Here is a 13,764-nt window from a genome sequence, read left to right as displayed (position 1 = left end):
AAAAACACTGACTTGACACATCGGCTAGCCACCGCAAGTCATTGTATAGGCCAGATACACGTTCGTAAACCTCAAACGATTGTGAATTGAAGTGAACGTGGGGGCGCATCCCAAGCGGATTGATTAACGCCAGAAACTTTATCCTCTATCCTTTACCTCGGTTACAGTCCAAATATCAGACTGCAAATAGCAAAATTACTGATAACTACAGATAAGGACACTCTGTTCCGACGCTGATATCTGCACCAACGGGTACTGGCAAAGCACAAATCAGGAATACGAGCAGGTAATTAGATCCGAAGCAGTGGATTTGGAAGACAAACAAGAGAATGAGGAGTCTCAGGCATGTTCTTCTCTGGGCGACGCCTATTGAGGACAATGAACTAACTACAAAATGTTTCATGTGACGGATGTATACTCTCAAGTTCTCAAAGGAAACCTGGAATGGACGACGAAGGACGTTGCAATTTTTCTCAAGCAAATTGTAATACATGAGCCACAATCGGAAACGCATAAGCAGAACTTGTTATCATATCATATCTGTTATCTTGGGAAACTCATGGATGCAAAGGTGACATCCCGAAGATAAATACATTTAAAAAATGTAACAAAAAATGAATGCCAAGATCTCCTTGTGGAGTCTCTAAAAGCCACAATTTGTGAACGGTATTGCGGGAAAAATGTAGTTGGAGGGAGGGGGAGACAATCAGTAGCGCCTTTGTTTCTCTACGCTCTGTCTTATTTTTTCTCTTAGTAACTTTAGTTTACATCTCATTAATCGTCAAAAACTAATGCTTAGGCCATGGGAGCTCGATTGATTTATTTTCTTCGAAAAATAAGGGCGCCACTGAGTGCACGCCCTTCCCCCCAACACATTTTACCCAGGTATTGCTCCCGGAACGATTCACGTTTAGTGAAATGCTGCAGTAAAATGCCACACACACTGGATGAGATAGAATTTCATAACCATCGCGGCTTATTGGATCTGGTGAACACTAATTGCTACGATTAAGAGATTACTCCCCGACAGAAATAAACACAAAGTGCATCGAAAGGCCCATTAAAAAGAACTGATCAATTTTCGTTCGCATAAACGCAGAAATCTCACCACGAATCTAACTAATGACTTACGGAAACCTTTAGAACCTGCTCCACTTCAGATTTATAAAATGACGTTATAGAGATGGGAGTTTCTGCAAATGATAGTGATTTATTCACGACAAAGTGTTAACGCAAAAGAGAGACACGGCTATTGTCGGCGAACGATCGGACACGAGCTGGGTTTTTCTAGTCGCAGCGGGAATGCGCGCGTGGATCAGTCGTGGCCGCGCCCGTACGTCCGTCCCCTCGTCGGTCGCATCGCCAGTCAAACCGACGACCATACAAAGCTAGGGGACGCGATCGATCTGATTGCTGAGGAGTTCGGTGCAACCAGCGCACCTCGCCGAGTCAAGCACTCGCATGCCTTCATCGAAGCCACTCACCACCTCGGTAAACACTGCAGTCCGTCTGAGGTCAACGATAGGAAGTTCCACGGCGCGTGAGTAGACTTAGAGTCGAAGGAGACTCTAAAATTCTTGCGAGAAGAAGTATTTAGTGAAGAGGAAGAAGCACTGTGCTAGGCGTGCATTTCATCGCTGTTAGGAGGAAATACGCTATCTAGCAAACATGCTCTCTAAACCAAGATTTTCCCCACCAATTTTGGTCACCTGAGCTGAAACCCAGAAGATGCCACCATCATACCAATATTTAATGACAGTATGAAGACAGTTCAACTCCATAAGTCACTTTACCTCACGTCTTTGTTCTGTGTAACCTAAAGATACAGTCGAGCCAAAACGATCCGAGACCGTATCCAATAAAATTCTTTCAGTTCGATAAGGGACTCTGGAAGAGAATGTACATATAGCGGAAATATGTTGTATAGTCAGGTCAAAACAACAAGAAGCACGGTGCAGCTGCGTAAGCGGTTGCGCTCGAAGCGGTGCGGTGTAGCTAGCGAGGAATTGAGGTGGAACCATCGAGAACTGCAGCAGTGAAGGGTGGTAGCAGGGGTCCTCACTCGATCGTAACCGCTACGCTGCACCGCACCACTTCGAACCGCTTACGCAGTTGCACCGTGCTTCATGTCGTTTTGACTCTACTACACGTTTCCACTCGTTTTAGCCCCGGAAATGTTTCTGCAACAAACGGCTAGCTCCCGCAGCAAAGAGCCGTTTCATTGAGCCAATAACATTGGACAGCACGATTGAAAAAAAGCGCCGATGGCTTCGGTTCCACCGTACTTATCCTCCCAAGGACGGTAGAAGCATAGCGGTTAGAAGATAGGGAGACTCTCGCTGACACTACTCTTCGCTGTAGCTCGCAATGGTCCCACCTCCATGCCAACCCTTACGGCCGCTTACGCAACGCACCGTGCTTCATGACGTGTTGACTCTGCTACATATTGGATACGAAGCTCCTGGGGAACGGTAAGAGTGGGTTCCGGCAGATTTTCCGCGAATGCGTACGCGGCTTTCCTCGAGGCGCTTCGTGGAGCGCAGCGGCTAGGAAGTAATAAGGTAATTTTGACCCGACTATATTAAATACGGAAAAATACAAAAAAAAGTTTGCAAATGACAGAAGAACTTCGATGCATCGGGACCGCAACTATTTCAAGTAAGTTCCAGAAGTTCGAGATTTTCTATAGCTGAAACTTCGTTTCTAGTAGTAATAAACAAAGGACAGACTTATGGCCAACATATCACGAATGTGACGCAGTGAAGGAAACCGCTGGAAAAGACAGAGATGGTGTAGCAGATTCCAGGATCAGGGAAGAGACCGATCATCCCTCTCCAATCGTTGCAAAAAAGTCGTCAAAGACCCTGTTTTCACGACGATTTCAGTTGCAACACGCCACCCTAGTACACTAGCCGCATCCACTTGCGCAGCGGTCGTAAGCCAGTGAGTTCGACTGCCTGCCTATTCAAGTGAAACCAATGAATAGGTTGCTAAGGGGACCACAACGTACACATAGAAAAGGGTAAGAAAAGAATCCTAACGTTCTTCGTAAGAACTAAACTGGTTCCCAAAGCGTTTTTTTTTACGAATATTAAGAAGAGATGAGCGGAATCAATCCGGATCACCCAATCTACAACTCCATCTCCAGCTTTCGATTCGTGGTATGCTGCCTTTAAAAAGAAGTTAAAGGATAAAGAATACAGTCTCTGGCGTTAGTCAATCCGCTTGGGTTGCGCCCCCACGTTCTCTTCAATTCAGAATCATTTGAGGTTTACGAACGTGTAACTGGCCTATACAATGACTTGCGGTGGCTAGCCGATGGGTCAAGTCAGTGTTCTTATCCTCCCAGACACATTAGGCTCGCATATATTTCGCGAAGTCAAATTCAAGCAACACATCCATATTACAAAAGGATCGCTAGTTCTTCGACAGTAGAAAAAATAGACGCGAATCCACGTCTCTTTTTCATAACTCGCCTCAATTTAATCTTTATTATAAGATCTATCAATAGATTTGTGAGCGTGAGCTCAACCGATTGAATGTAATTAGAACTTGCAGCACCTGTCAAGGAAAACATTTTGAAAAAATTACCTGCGGGCACACATCGCTCTGCAAGTGTAACGTTCTTCTCTGTTGTTATTCTGTCCTGTTCAGATGTAGTAATCACTGCCGTAGCTCGATGTGTGTCCTAAGGTATCTGGTGGGTCGGCGTGTCTAGGTGACAATAACCCTCCATTAGAGGCTGAAGTAGTTCGTGATGAAAATTCGAAAGATACAGTATTTTACAACTCGACACCATTCAATGGATATCATCCTCCTGAAAAATATATCCACTTGATATTTGAAGAAACTTCCAATAAATCGCTAAAAACAGGTCTCTGTAAAAACACATGAAAAACTTTATATCATTGCAGGTTCAAAACTGACCGCAGCTGGGACATATTATAGAAGAAATCGGGACAAATCATAGGACGAAGATTGCTTTCTATTGTATCGACGGATGCCAAGCTTTAGCTGCAAAAAAAACAGAAAATCCTGTTGAGTTGGAAAATCTAGAGAAAAGATCATCCTACAACAAATAGTTTTCTTGCAGAATTTGTGAGAAAATTATTTTTAACCTGGTAATATCGGTCGTTTCTGGAGTTGAAACATGTCACTTTAGTCGAATTTAGAAAATCTTCAGAGTCATGGAATTATAGCTGTGAGATATATGAGCTATGAGACAAAGAGTTCGCAATATTATTTAGATTAAGAATATGTAACTATCACTTCACTTTTAGAAAAATATGTTCACGTCAAAAATCATATATCCTTAGGGCGCAATTATCTCGGACTCAGCCTTATTTATGTATGCCCGCAGGTAAATTTTTCGAAGGTTTTTTTCTTGACAGGTCTTGCAAGTTCTAATTAAATTGATTCGCTTGAGCTCGCGCTCACAAATCTATTGATGTATAGATCTTATAATAAAGATCAAATTGAGGCGAGTTATGAAAAAAGGCCTTTTTCGTCATCTGTCGAAGAATTAGTGATCCTACTGTAAATGTCCGCACACCCGGGAGGAGCGCAATAGGATGGACAATTCAGCACATCCCTCTCTTTTCTTACTGGAAGTTCGTCTCTCCTTGAAAATGACAATGTTGTAAACAATTACAAATCACCAGGGTCAAGCGTGTAGTTGGAAAAAAACTATCATGATATTTGTTGTTGATAGATATGTTGATTGATAACGACCTCTTCATTAAAGACCCTCCAGGAAACGACCTCTTCTTTCTCATTCTTTCTAGTATAGACGCTCACATAGAAATGAAAAACCAGTTATAACAAACAGAATTTAAAAAAGGACTCTTAATAAATAAATCAAATAATATAATATAGCAAATATTAATAAATAGCACCATAACGGATACTAACATAAAGTGACACAAGTAAAATAAAAATATATAATATAATATACAATACTCTGCATGAACATGAACCGACGGTGAGTGACGGTGCGGCACCGTCGGCCACCGTCGGTTTTTCAATGTTCATGCAGAGTATGTAGACGCCACTGATTTGCCCACTGCAAGGATTACAAGTAAGTCAGCACATATGTACACATATAAATTGAAAGGCTAGGAAGCTCTCAACGTATATTCGAAGACACAATTCTTCTTTTGATAGTGGCTGCAAACGTTCGATCCACACGAGCAAAATGGATCATGCAAAATGGAAAAACAGCTGGAAACGACGGAAAACATGTTGTAGGATTATTTTCACACTATTTCCTACGACTTACAAACAATTTTACTCATCGACAGTGGACAATGGACGGTTGAGAGTTCGATCCCAGCCGGCATTTTTACAATTTTGCAAAATGGAAAAAACTAATGCCGACGCAGATCACATTCTACAAGGGTTTTTCTCAATATGTTATAGCTTGTGCACACAATTCAATTTCACTCGTTGTCAGTGATTACAGGCGATGAATAGTCCGAATCTTATTGCCCGCCGGAATCTTGATTTTGCAAAACCTAAAGAAAATTACTGAGAAGAACTTTCATCTGCAGTTTTTCTGGAATTGCATTTAGAGCACTGCTCGTCGCACATAGGTCTTATTCTTTTTAGCGATTAGAACAAAGCCCTGATTGGAAATTACTGCTGAATTGATCGGATCTTAGTTGATTGAAATAAATAGGAATTACGGACTAGAGCAGAGACGGAGGAAAACAAAGGTGGCTGCTTCCTGTAGAGGAAGATTTGCGCTGTGAAAGGGTTAAAACATCCTTTTTAGAGACCATCTGGGTTTTTTTTTGAACTAGTTGAGAAAAAGTTTAGAAATCTAGTATTTTTCTCAACTCGCTTTTGAGAGAACACAAACTATCTGGAAGAAAGTAAAAATGAATTGTGATGGCAAAAATCTTCCTCCACAGCATAATTCGAACCAAATACTTCTTTATAAAATGCGAGCTGAGTTACTGGACTTTGTTTGAAGTCATACAGATTTTGCTACCGAGAGTCTGAGATTTCGCACCTTTTACGAAATTACGGCAAAGCGGTTAAAAAATTGGATGCCATATTTTGACAGAGCATCAAAGAAAACCCTTAGGCACAAATTTTGGTCTCTGTGTTATGGCTCTCTCAATAGCTAATTGAGAAAAACTCGAAAATGTGGTGCAAAATTTGTAATTTTTCTGACTGACAAGCCTTACGACCCCCTTCCTTCTCTGACACCCCTCCTACGACCTTTTGTTGAGAAATTCTCAACGTATGCATGACCCTGCAAATTCCTGTTACGTAATTGGGAAGAAAGTTTTGATTCTAGGACAGTTTTTGCTGAATGGCCCGAGGACAACGAAGAACTAATCTACATTTAGAAATTCCACACTGCTACTCCAGACAAACGTATATTTGGCCAGTAGATGAAAGAAATGGCGTAACTCAAACAAACACAACTGGTATGAGTTGTTTCAAACTTTTAAAATCTCAGGTCTTACCACCCCATCAATATCAAGATATAGTGCATTCTCAATCATTTCGGGCGAGGTTGAGCGAGGGTCTCATTGCGTAAATGTCTGCCCTGCACGTCTCTCAGGAGTGGTGAAGTCAGAGTTCGAGCGGATTAAAGTCGAGGGCTGACAATTATCTGAGCGCGAGTCCGTTAGGATAGATGCGCAGCCAAATAAGAGCTGATTCCCGAAACTTAGACTCGGCGCACATTGCAGAGTAGATGTATTGATATCCGTATGTAACCTATTTTTAGAGGGGTTGACGAGATGATGGAATTGCGAAGATTAACGAAATGTCTTGTCGGTGATTATTTGTTGCGCAGGTGAACATTTTGTATAGTTTTTGAGCTTGGTGTCAGCTGTCTTGCGAACATTGCAGAGACTCGTAAGCTTATACCCGGCTGCGGGAGGCCTCGCCCTTCGCCCCGTTGCTTCAGAGGAATAAGCTTAAAGAAAGTTAGAAGATGGGTGCTTTACAATGGTTTGGGGACCTTCACCATAATACAAACGAGGAGTATATCACAGTGAACCTTAATCCAAGAAAGAAAGTACGTATCATCTCCGAATTTCAAGGTGAGTGAGCGATGAAATCGGGACTTAGGTCTTTCTATCTTTATCTTGCAACTGAGAGAGATTACTTCAAGTAATTGCATAGTTTATATCTTTTCTTCTTCCTCTGTCCGATTTTATTTTCGTTGTTCCATTTGTTCTTGCACTGATCTCCTTATTTGTTACTATCAATTATTAAATTCGGATTTTCATTCTCTTCCTCGTCTCTTACATCCCTGTTTTACTTGATTTTTCTTTTCATATTATTTATTTTTACAGACGAACATTTTTTCAATATACTTAGGTTTTTTCAACATAATCAGGTTCGTTACGGTTTTCACCACAGTAGCTGGACCCCCGCTTTTAATCTCGCTACTGTTTTAGCTTTACTAAGAGGAGAAGAAACTATGTTATGTTCCTTATTTCTCTGTCATCCTCACTACTTTGTAATAGCACGAGAGCAGAAGTGCCTCAATAGCTTTGATTTGATTCTAAGTTTTTTTGGGAAGAGGTTTAAGGTTGGGAAGTGGTAAAATTCGGTAGTACGAGTAGTCATACTTTGGAACAGGCGAAGAACGGAAATTAACTCAAACTTTAAGATTTAGTGTTTAGAAAAGTATTCATTTCGCTCGTTTACTTCGTAAGAAAACCGTTAGGCCTAACTTCGAATATGAAGAGAGTTTGATTTCCCTTTCTGTCTTCATAATAGTTTGAATAGTAGCAGAAAACTGCTCTTTCCGAAGAGGAGTTTTGAAAGCGAACCTAAAGACACTGAAAACAAAGTCGATTGAAAACATTTACTAGTTAAGACTTCAAGTAAAGTCTAAAAAGGCTACCTAGGTTTTGCCTGGATCGCACTGGCTTTCTTTCGTGCTTTTTCATTATCTCGCACTAATGTTGGAGCAATACAATCCAGAATGGAAAAAGTACCTTCTTCAATGAGGAAGAGATAGTGAAGAAGAGTCGTTACTTTCATTTGAGAGACCTCCACTAGTTTTCTGTTCAAAATGTGTTCCTTTAGTTTCAACATTCTTGTCATATATTAATGTGATTTAAGTGCTGATTGTCAGTAGTGCAGTAAGCATTCTCTAACACAATTATATGCTTGGAAGAAGGGACAGAGTGGAATAAGACAGTAACGTTAGGAAAAAAGGGTGCAATAAAAACAAGGATGGCTGTAGGAACAGTGAAACACACGGAAATGAAACAAACATGAATTAAGAGAGCGTGTGGTACAAGGTACAAGGTAAAGGTATGGTATAAAACATGCTGCATAAACAAAAGGAACAAAGTAGTTGGAACCAAAACTATTTCTGAGGAGGAAAAAAAACGAATAAAATAGAAAATAAAACCTAGAAAAGACACAAAAATACAAGTTCGAAAGACAGAAACAGGACAAAATAATTATAACAAGCAAGACAAGGGAATAAGACAAAACAATAAGACAGAGAAAAAAGTAAAAGTATAAAAGTAGAACGGAGAAACAAGACAAGTAGAACAGAGATGATGCGAAAGATGAAAGCAAATGAAAATACAAAGTAAATAAGGAAAGCAGTGCAAGAACACACGGAGCAACGCGAATAAAACTGGAAAGAGAAAGAAGGCATAAGCTAGTCACCTGAAGTAATCTTTGTCTGCTGCAAGATAAGGATCAAAAAGCCCAAATTCCAGCTTCATCGGTCACTCAGCTTGAAATTCGGAGATCATAATCCCTTTCTTCCTTGGATTAAGATTTATTGTGATATTCTCTTTGTTCGTTTCATGGCGAAGGTCCGCCAAGCATCGCAAAGCACCTATCTTCTACTTTTTCTATGGTTAATCGTCTTATGCAGCAGAAGTAATAGTCACTCACTATATGATTTTGAATTTCGCGGCAAGTCAGCATTGGTCCAAAAGCGGAGCCTCCCGCAGTCAGGTGTAGGTTTAGATGCAAGTATTGCAACATAGGAACTCTCCGCGTGAGAAAAAATGCAGCGTTTCTCAGAGAGCAAATATGGTCTGAACTTCATTTAGCGTAGTTTGTAGAGCTCAGAGAGAGAAATCAATGTTGAACAACACGACCGCCGGAAGCTTCATCGACTCTAACGAGCACATAAAAATGGCCCATAAATTATCTGCTCTAGGGAGATGCGCGACGCAAGCGCGCGCGTCCGCAGGAAAACGTTGTGCTGGTGATGATATTGGGAATTCGAGTTCATTTTTGTACCTTTTTCTTTATATTGGCTGTGATTTCTTTTGTTCCCTTGCTGTTGTCCTTTAGAACGCACAGTATTGTCATTTTGGAACTGTGCCGAGTATTTGGGCATATTTTCGGTATTCATGCAAGCAGGACAATCACGATGTTGTTTTAATTCAATGGAACTTCGTGGATTCTGCTGCTTAATAGTCCTCAGATTAGTTCCTCCATTAGTTTCGATGCCACCAGCACTTCTTTTTCCTTTTCTATGACTTCTTTCTCGACATTTTTTTACTTCTTTCATTTTGATTGTAGTGCTATTTTGGGTTTTTAAACGACACAGTCAAACTTTAAAGGCAGCGTATCGCGAAATTGACACGTTACAGAAACCGCAGGAGGAAACGTAAAGGTCGGGTTGTAGGTTATGGAAATGAACGTGGCCCCGCTCAAATCCCCCTATTCATCCTAGAAACGACTTGGAAACCACTTATTCCCTACGATTTACGTTAGAAGGAGCACCATTGTATTCGCTCCGGTCCACTCAGCAGCCCATTCATTTGTTTTACTTGAATAGGACGGTAAGGAAACTTAATTAATGTTCGACCATAATCTCGCTCATAAGAGCAACAGTAAAGCACGCAAAAGTGGCGCTTTGCAGCTGATTTCGTACGAAAGAACGACTTTTACGGATAGGATTTTTGCAACGATTAAGAAAAGATGAGCGAAGCCACGCTCTTTTTCATAATCTGCAACCAGAACTCTGCGTTTTCCCAGGAGTTTGCGTACTTTGTCGATTTCATGATACGCTGCCTTCAAGCAGGGAAGTCCACTCATGTTTCAGACGTCTGCAGAAACAGATTTGCCAACGAGGCACTTTAGATGTGATACTGTTGTTTCCGAAGACACGACGAAATTAGTGTTTTATGCTACAAATTACTAAATTAGTGAAGCAGACAGGAAACATGTCTGCTTCACTAATCTAGTAATTTGTAGCATAAAACATTAATTTCGTATTAACAAAACTAATTTCTAGGGAAATAGCAAGGGTGACGTACAGTGAAAGATGTTTCGTAACCAGTACGATAGCGATGTCACCGTATGGAGTCCTCAGGTTCTAATTCTTCAATATCAAGGGTAACATGAGTGAATCAAGCTCATTTTTTATTTCTAGGGTCGGTTACACCAAGTGGATTATGCTGTTGAAGCTATGAAACAAGGATCAGCCACTGTGGGAATAAAAAGCGAGACGCATGCTGTGCTGGCGGCTCTCAAGGTATTCATTTATTCATCTTTCTCGTAGCTGCTGTTGTTCGTCACAACCCAGGTAACAGAACTCATCGACGAGTTCTGTTACTTGAGTTGTACACTTCTATCAACGAGTTACTCGCTTAACTCACCGTTAATCATATAAGATGTTTGGTAGTAAACGAAACATGCCATTTCTCTGCTTAGCACTTCTTTTTTAATTGTTTAAAATTGTAATCAAGCTTTCTTCCCACCACTACTGCTACTACTTTGATATAAGCGAGCACTCATACAAATACAACGTTGTTTTTTTTCCAAGGAAAAATTGCAGTTTTTTCTTCGTCCTTTTCTGCACTTTTCTTTCACTTTTTCCTTCAATGCACCATTGTATTGGAACTTCTTATTATTCGGCTGCAGAAATTTTACAAATCTATAGAAGATGTTTTTAGGCAACAGCATTATTTCTGGATGCTACATCTTACTTTTTTCTCTCAGTAATTTCGCTCTAACAAGCAATAAAATATGACGAAATAACTGAGTTACTTAGTGGTAAACTGATAAAACTGGAAGCTAGTACCGTAAACCAGTGGATTGTCCTACATATGCCGTCTTCTCCTCTTGAATGAGAGGAAAAGGCCTTAACTTCCGTAGAAAGATTAGAGGTAACGGTTGCAAATTAAGTGGAACCATCGCGAACTGCAGCAATAAACAGTGGTAGCGAAGGTCCTCACTCGATCTTAGTGTGGTGGAGCGTAGAGGTTAGCGGCTATTTTCACGGTGCCACTTCGTGCACAACCGCTTACGCATCTGCACCGTGCTTCGTGTCGTTTTGACCCGACTATATTTGAGCGTTGTCATGGATCTCTACTGCTTTATAAGGCTAAAGCAGTACCCAGAAGAAATACGAAAACTTTGAAATAGAGTTATTCTGCTTTCCTATTGGTACTTTTCGGTTGTAGAGGCTAATAAATTCCAGCGTGCCCAGAATGAGTTATGCTCCCATCAGAAAAAAATCTACGAGATCGACACACATGCGGGTGTCTCGATTGCTGGTTTACTGTCGGATGGAAGAATTCTTGCTAGGTACTGTCTTTGTGTTGTACCGTCTTTGTGGTGTTTGATAAAAGAATAGCATTCTTCTCGAGCTATACCATTTGCATTTTCATTTTTTTTCATCAGGTTCCTACAAACCGAATGCTCAAGTTGGCGTTGGGATTACAAGCAGCCCGTCCCGATTTCTTCTCTTTCCGATAGTGTGCAACTGAGTAGGTGGACTTAGTCTTCTAAAGTTCATTCTAAAGTTCTAATTTCTGCTTTTTTAGAACTGCAAGCTAATACTCAGTACTACGGTAGGCGTCCATTCGGTGTAGGATTGCTGATAGCCGGCTACGATGTAAGACTTTTGTGTGTTTGATAGTTCCCAGATTACTTCTTTTTTTTTTGTTCGATAATTTTACATTTAATTGTAGTACTTTTATGAAACTATTAGGGACTTCTCATCGTTCGTTTAATCGTTTCAAATCCGTTTGCTAAAAGCTTCATAGCACTAACCATGTAAGCTTTTCAGAAGGACGGCACCCATATTGTGCAATCAGACCCTTCCGCTGAAGTAGTCGAAATGTTTGCATCTTCTATTGGTGCTCGATCTCAGTCAGCTCGCACCTACTTGGAAAGGCATCTCGACAAGTTTAGATTGGGTGAGTTTTACCTGTTTATTCAAAAATCTGTGCACCGTTTGCTAGACGTTATTGACACCACCAAATTTTTCGTTCATAACCTTGCGATTTTCCAATTGCAGAGATCATGATTTTTGGGATGTTTGACGAATTCTGATATTTTACTAAGCTAGACAAACTTTGGATTATGTTACTTGTGGTGTTGTTAATTTCATAAATTTTTGTTCGATTCATATTCCACCATACTATGTCACTGTCTTAGCAAATGCTGATGAATTGATCGAGCATGCTTTGCTCGCTTTGCGAGATACCCTTCCTGCTGAGGAGAATCTGACCAGTCAAGTACGTTGTTGCTTTCAAACGTTCCATACTTTCTTTTTTGAATGAAAGGAATTTTTTCCTTTTCATTGTCATTGATTTTTGTGTCATTGGGAACTCAAAAATTTCACCTAAAACGATTCATATAGAATACTTCCATTGCGATCGTCGGAAAAGGACAACCATTTAAAATCATGGATGATTCGGAAGTGGCGCCACATTTGTCAAAGATCAGTAACACACCTCGTACTATTGGACAACCTGAAGTGAGGGATTTTTCTTAGAGAATTCGAGTCCTTGAAAAGACCAGAATTTTCAGCTTTTACATATACGATTTCAAAAATTGGTTAAAATTGAAGGCAATGGATTAGTTTACTTAGCGATATCCCCTAGAACCACTCGAGCTACAGAAGTTCGTGATGTAAAGAATTCAATAAGTATAAGGCCCCCTCTTTTTTCAGTTGTCTTTCAAAGGTTACCCCTATCCTAGTTCCTGGTACATAATTTTTTAAAGCTTTCGGAAACTCTAGATCAATTCAAAGATATAGTTGAAAGATCGGGGTTTTGTAGAAATAAGGTTTTATCATTGAAGGTTCAGATAAGCTGTGCAGACAGTGTAAGAGAAGGAATTTTTGTACGGTACTTCGCTTAATTTTAATTTATCAGGCTCCTCCGGCTGAACAAATGCAGCTGTAGTTGGCGGAAGTGCACCGGTTGGAGGCGAACGTCTCTTAGTATCTATGGGTCGATTCCCACGATTATTCGATTGTTATATTTATTAAATACATTGAAAATTATCTTCGCTGTTTAATGATCATTACTTGTTTCCTCTGTGCACTTAATAAATTTCTGCAGTGTTTATTATCGGACATTTGTCTGCAAGTGCGGAAAGGCAGAGTTCGTTCGTCACACCACTAAAATGATGGTGATAATTTTCAGTGGTTTCACGTAAGTAGTGTAAAGTTCGGGGAGGTGTATTCGTTTTTTCGTGAAATTAGCTGATTTTTTGATAAATTGTGATTGCTTATCGTCACGCACTTATCGCAGGATGCGCGCTCGAATTTTTTAGACGTCAGACCACCAATGGAATTACCATTTTTTACGGGTGCAATTTGATTCGGCTCATTGGCATATGTATAGCGGAGAGTCAAGAAGTGGAGGACTTTTTTTCGTCCTAAGTATAATTCATATTCAAAACAATAACTTGAAGCTATTAATACCAACAGAATGACACTATCGCGTCTAACTGATCATTTAATTTAAACGTACACGTTTGAAATGAGTAAGCGCTAAAAGCGGTGTTAGATTTGTT

At 40.3% G+C, this 13,764-nt stretch overlaps 1 protein-coding gene across 1 annotated transcript; it reads left to right on the top strand.

The window, feature by feature from the left end:
- Positions 1-10,276: 10,276 nt before the first annotated feature.
- On the top strand, positions 10,277-13,148 carry RB195_001806 (uncharacterized protein; the record flags this gene model as incomplete). Its single annotated transcript, XM_013436286.2, has 9 exons — positions 10,277-10,324; positions 10,385-10,486; positions 11,435-11,541; positions 11,638-11,723; positions 11,781-11,851; positions 12,026-12,155; positions 12,397-12,476; positions 12,602-12,718; positions 13,119-13,148. 9 exons carry the CDS (start codon positions 10,277-10,279, stop codon positions 13,146-13,148), a joined length of 771 nt encoding a protein of 256 aa, XP_013291740.1.
- Positions 13,149-13,764: the final 616 nt, after the last annotated feature.

Source organism: Necator americanus, chromosome IV (assembly GCF_031761385.1).
Source record: "Necator americanus strain Aroian chromosome IV, whole genome shotgun sequence".
Lineage (NCBI taxonomy): Eukaryota > Metazoa > Nematoda > Chromadorea > Rhabditida > Ancylostomatidae > Necator > Necator americanus.
The sequence above is the reverse complement of the archived record's forward strand: the minus strand, read 5'-3'. Positions and strand labels throughout refer to the sequence as shown.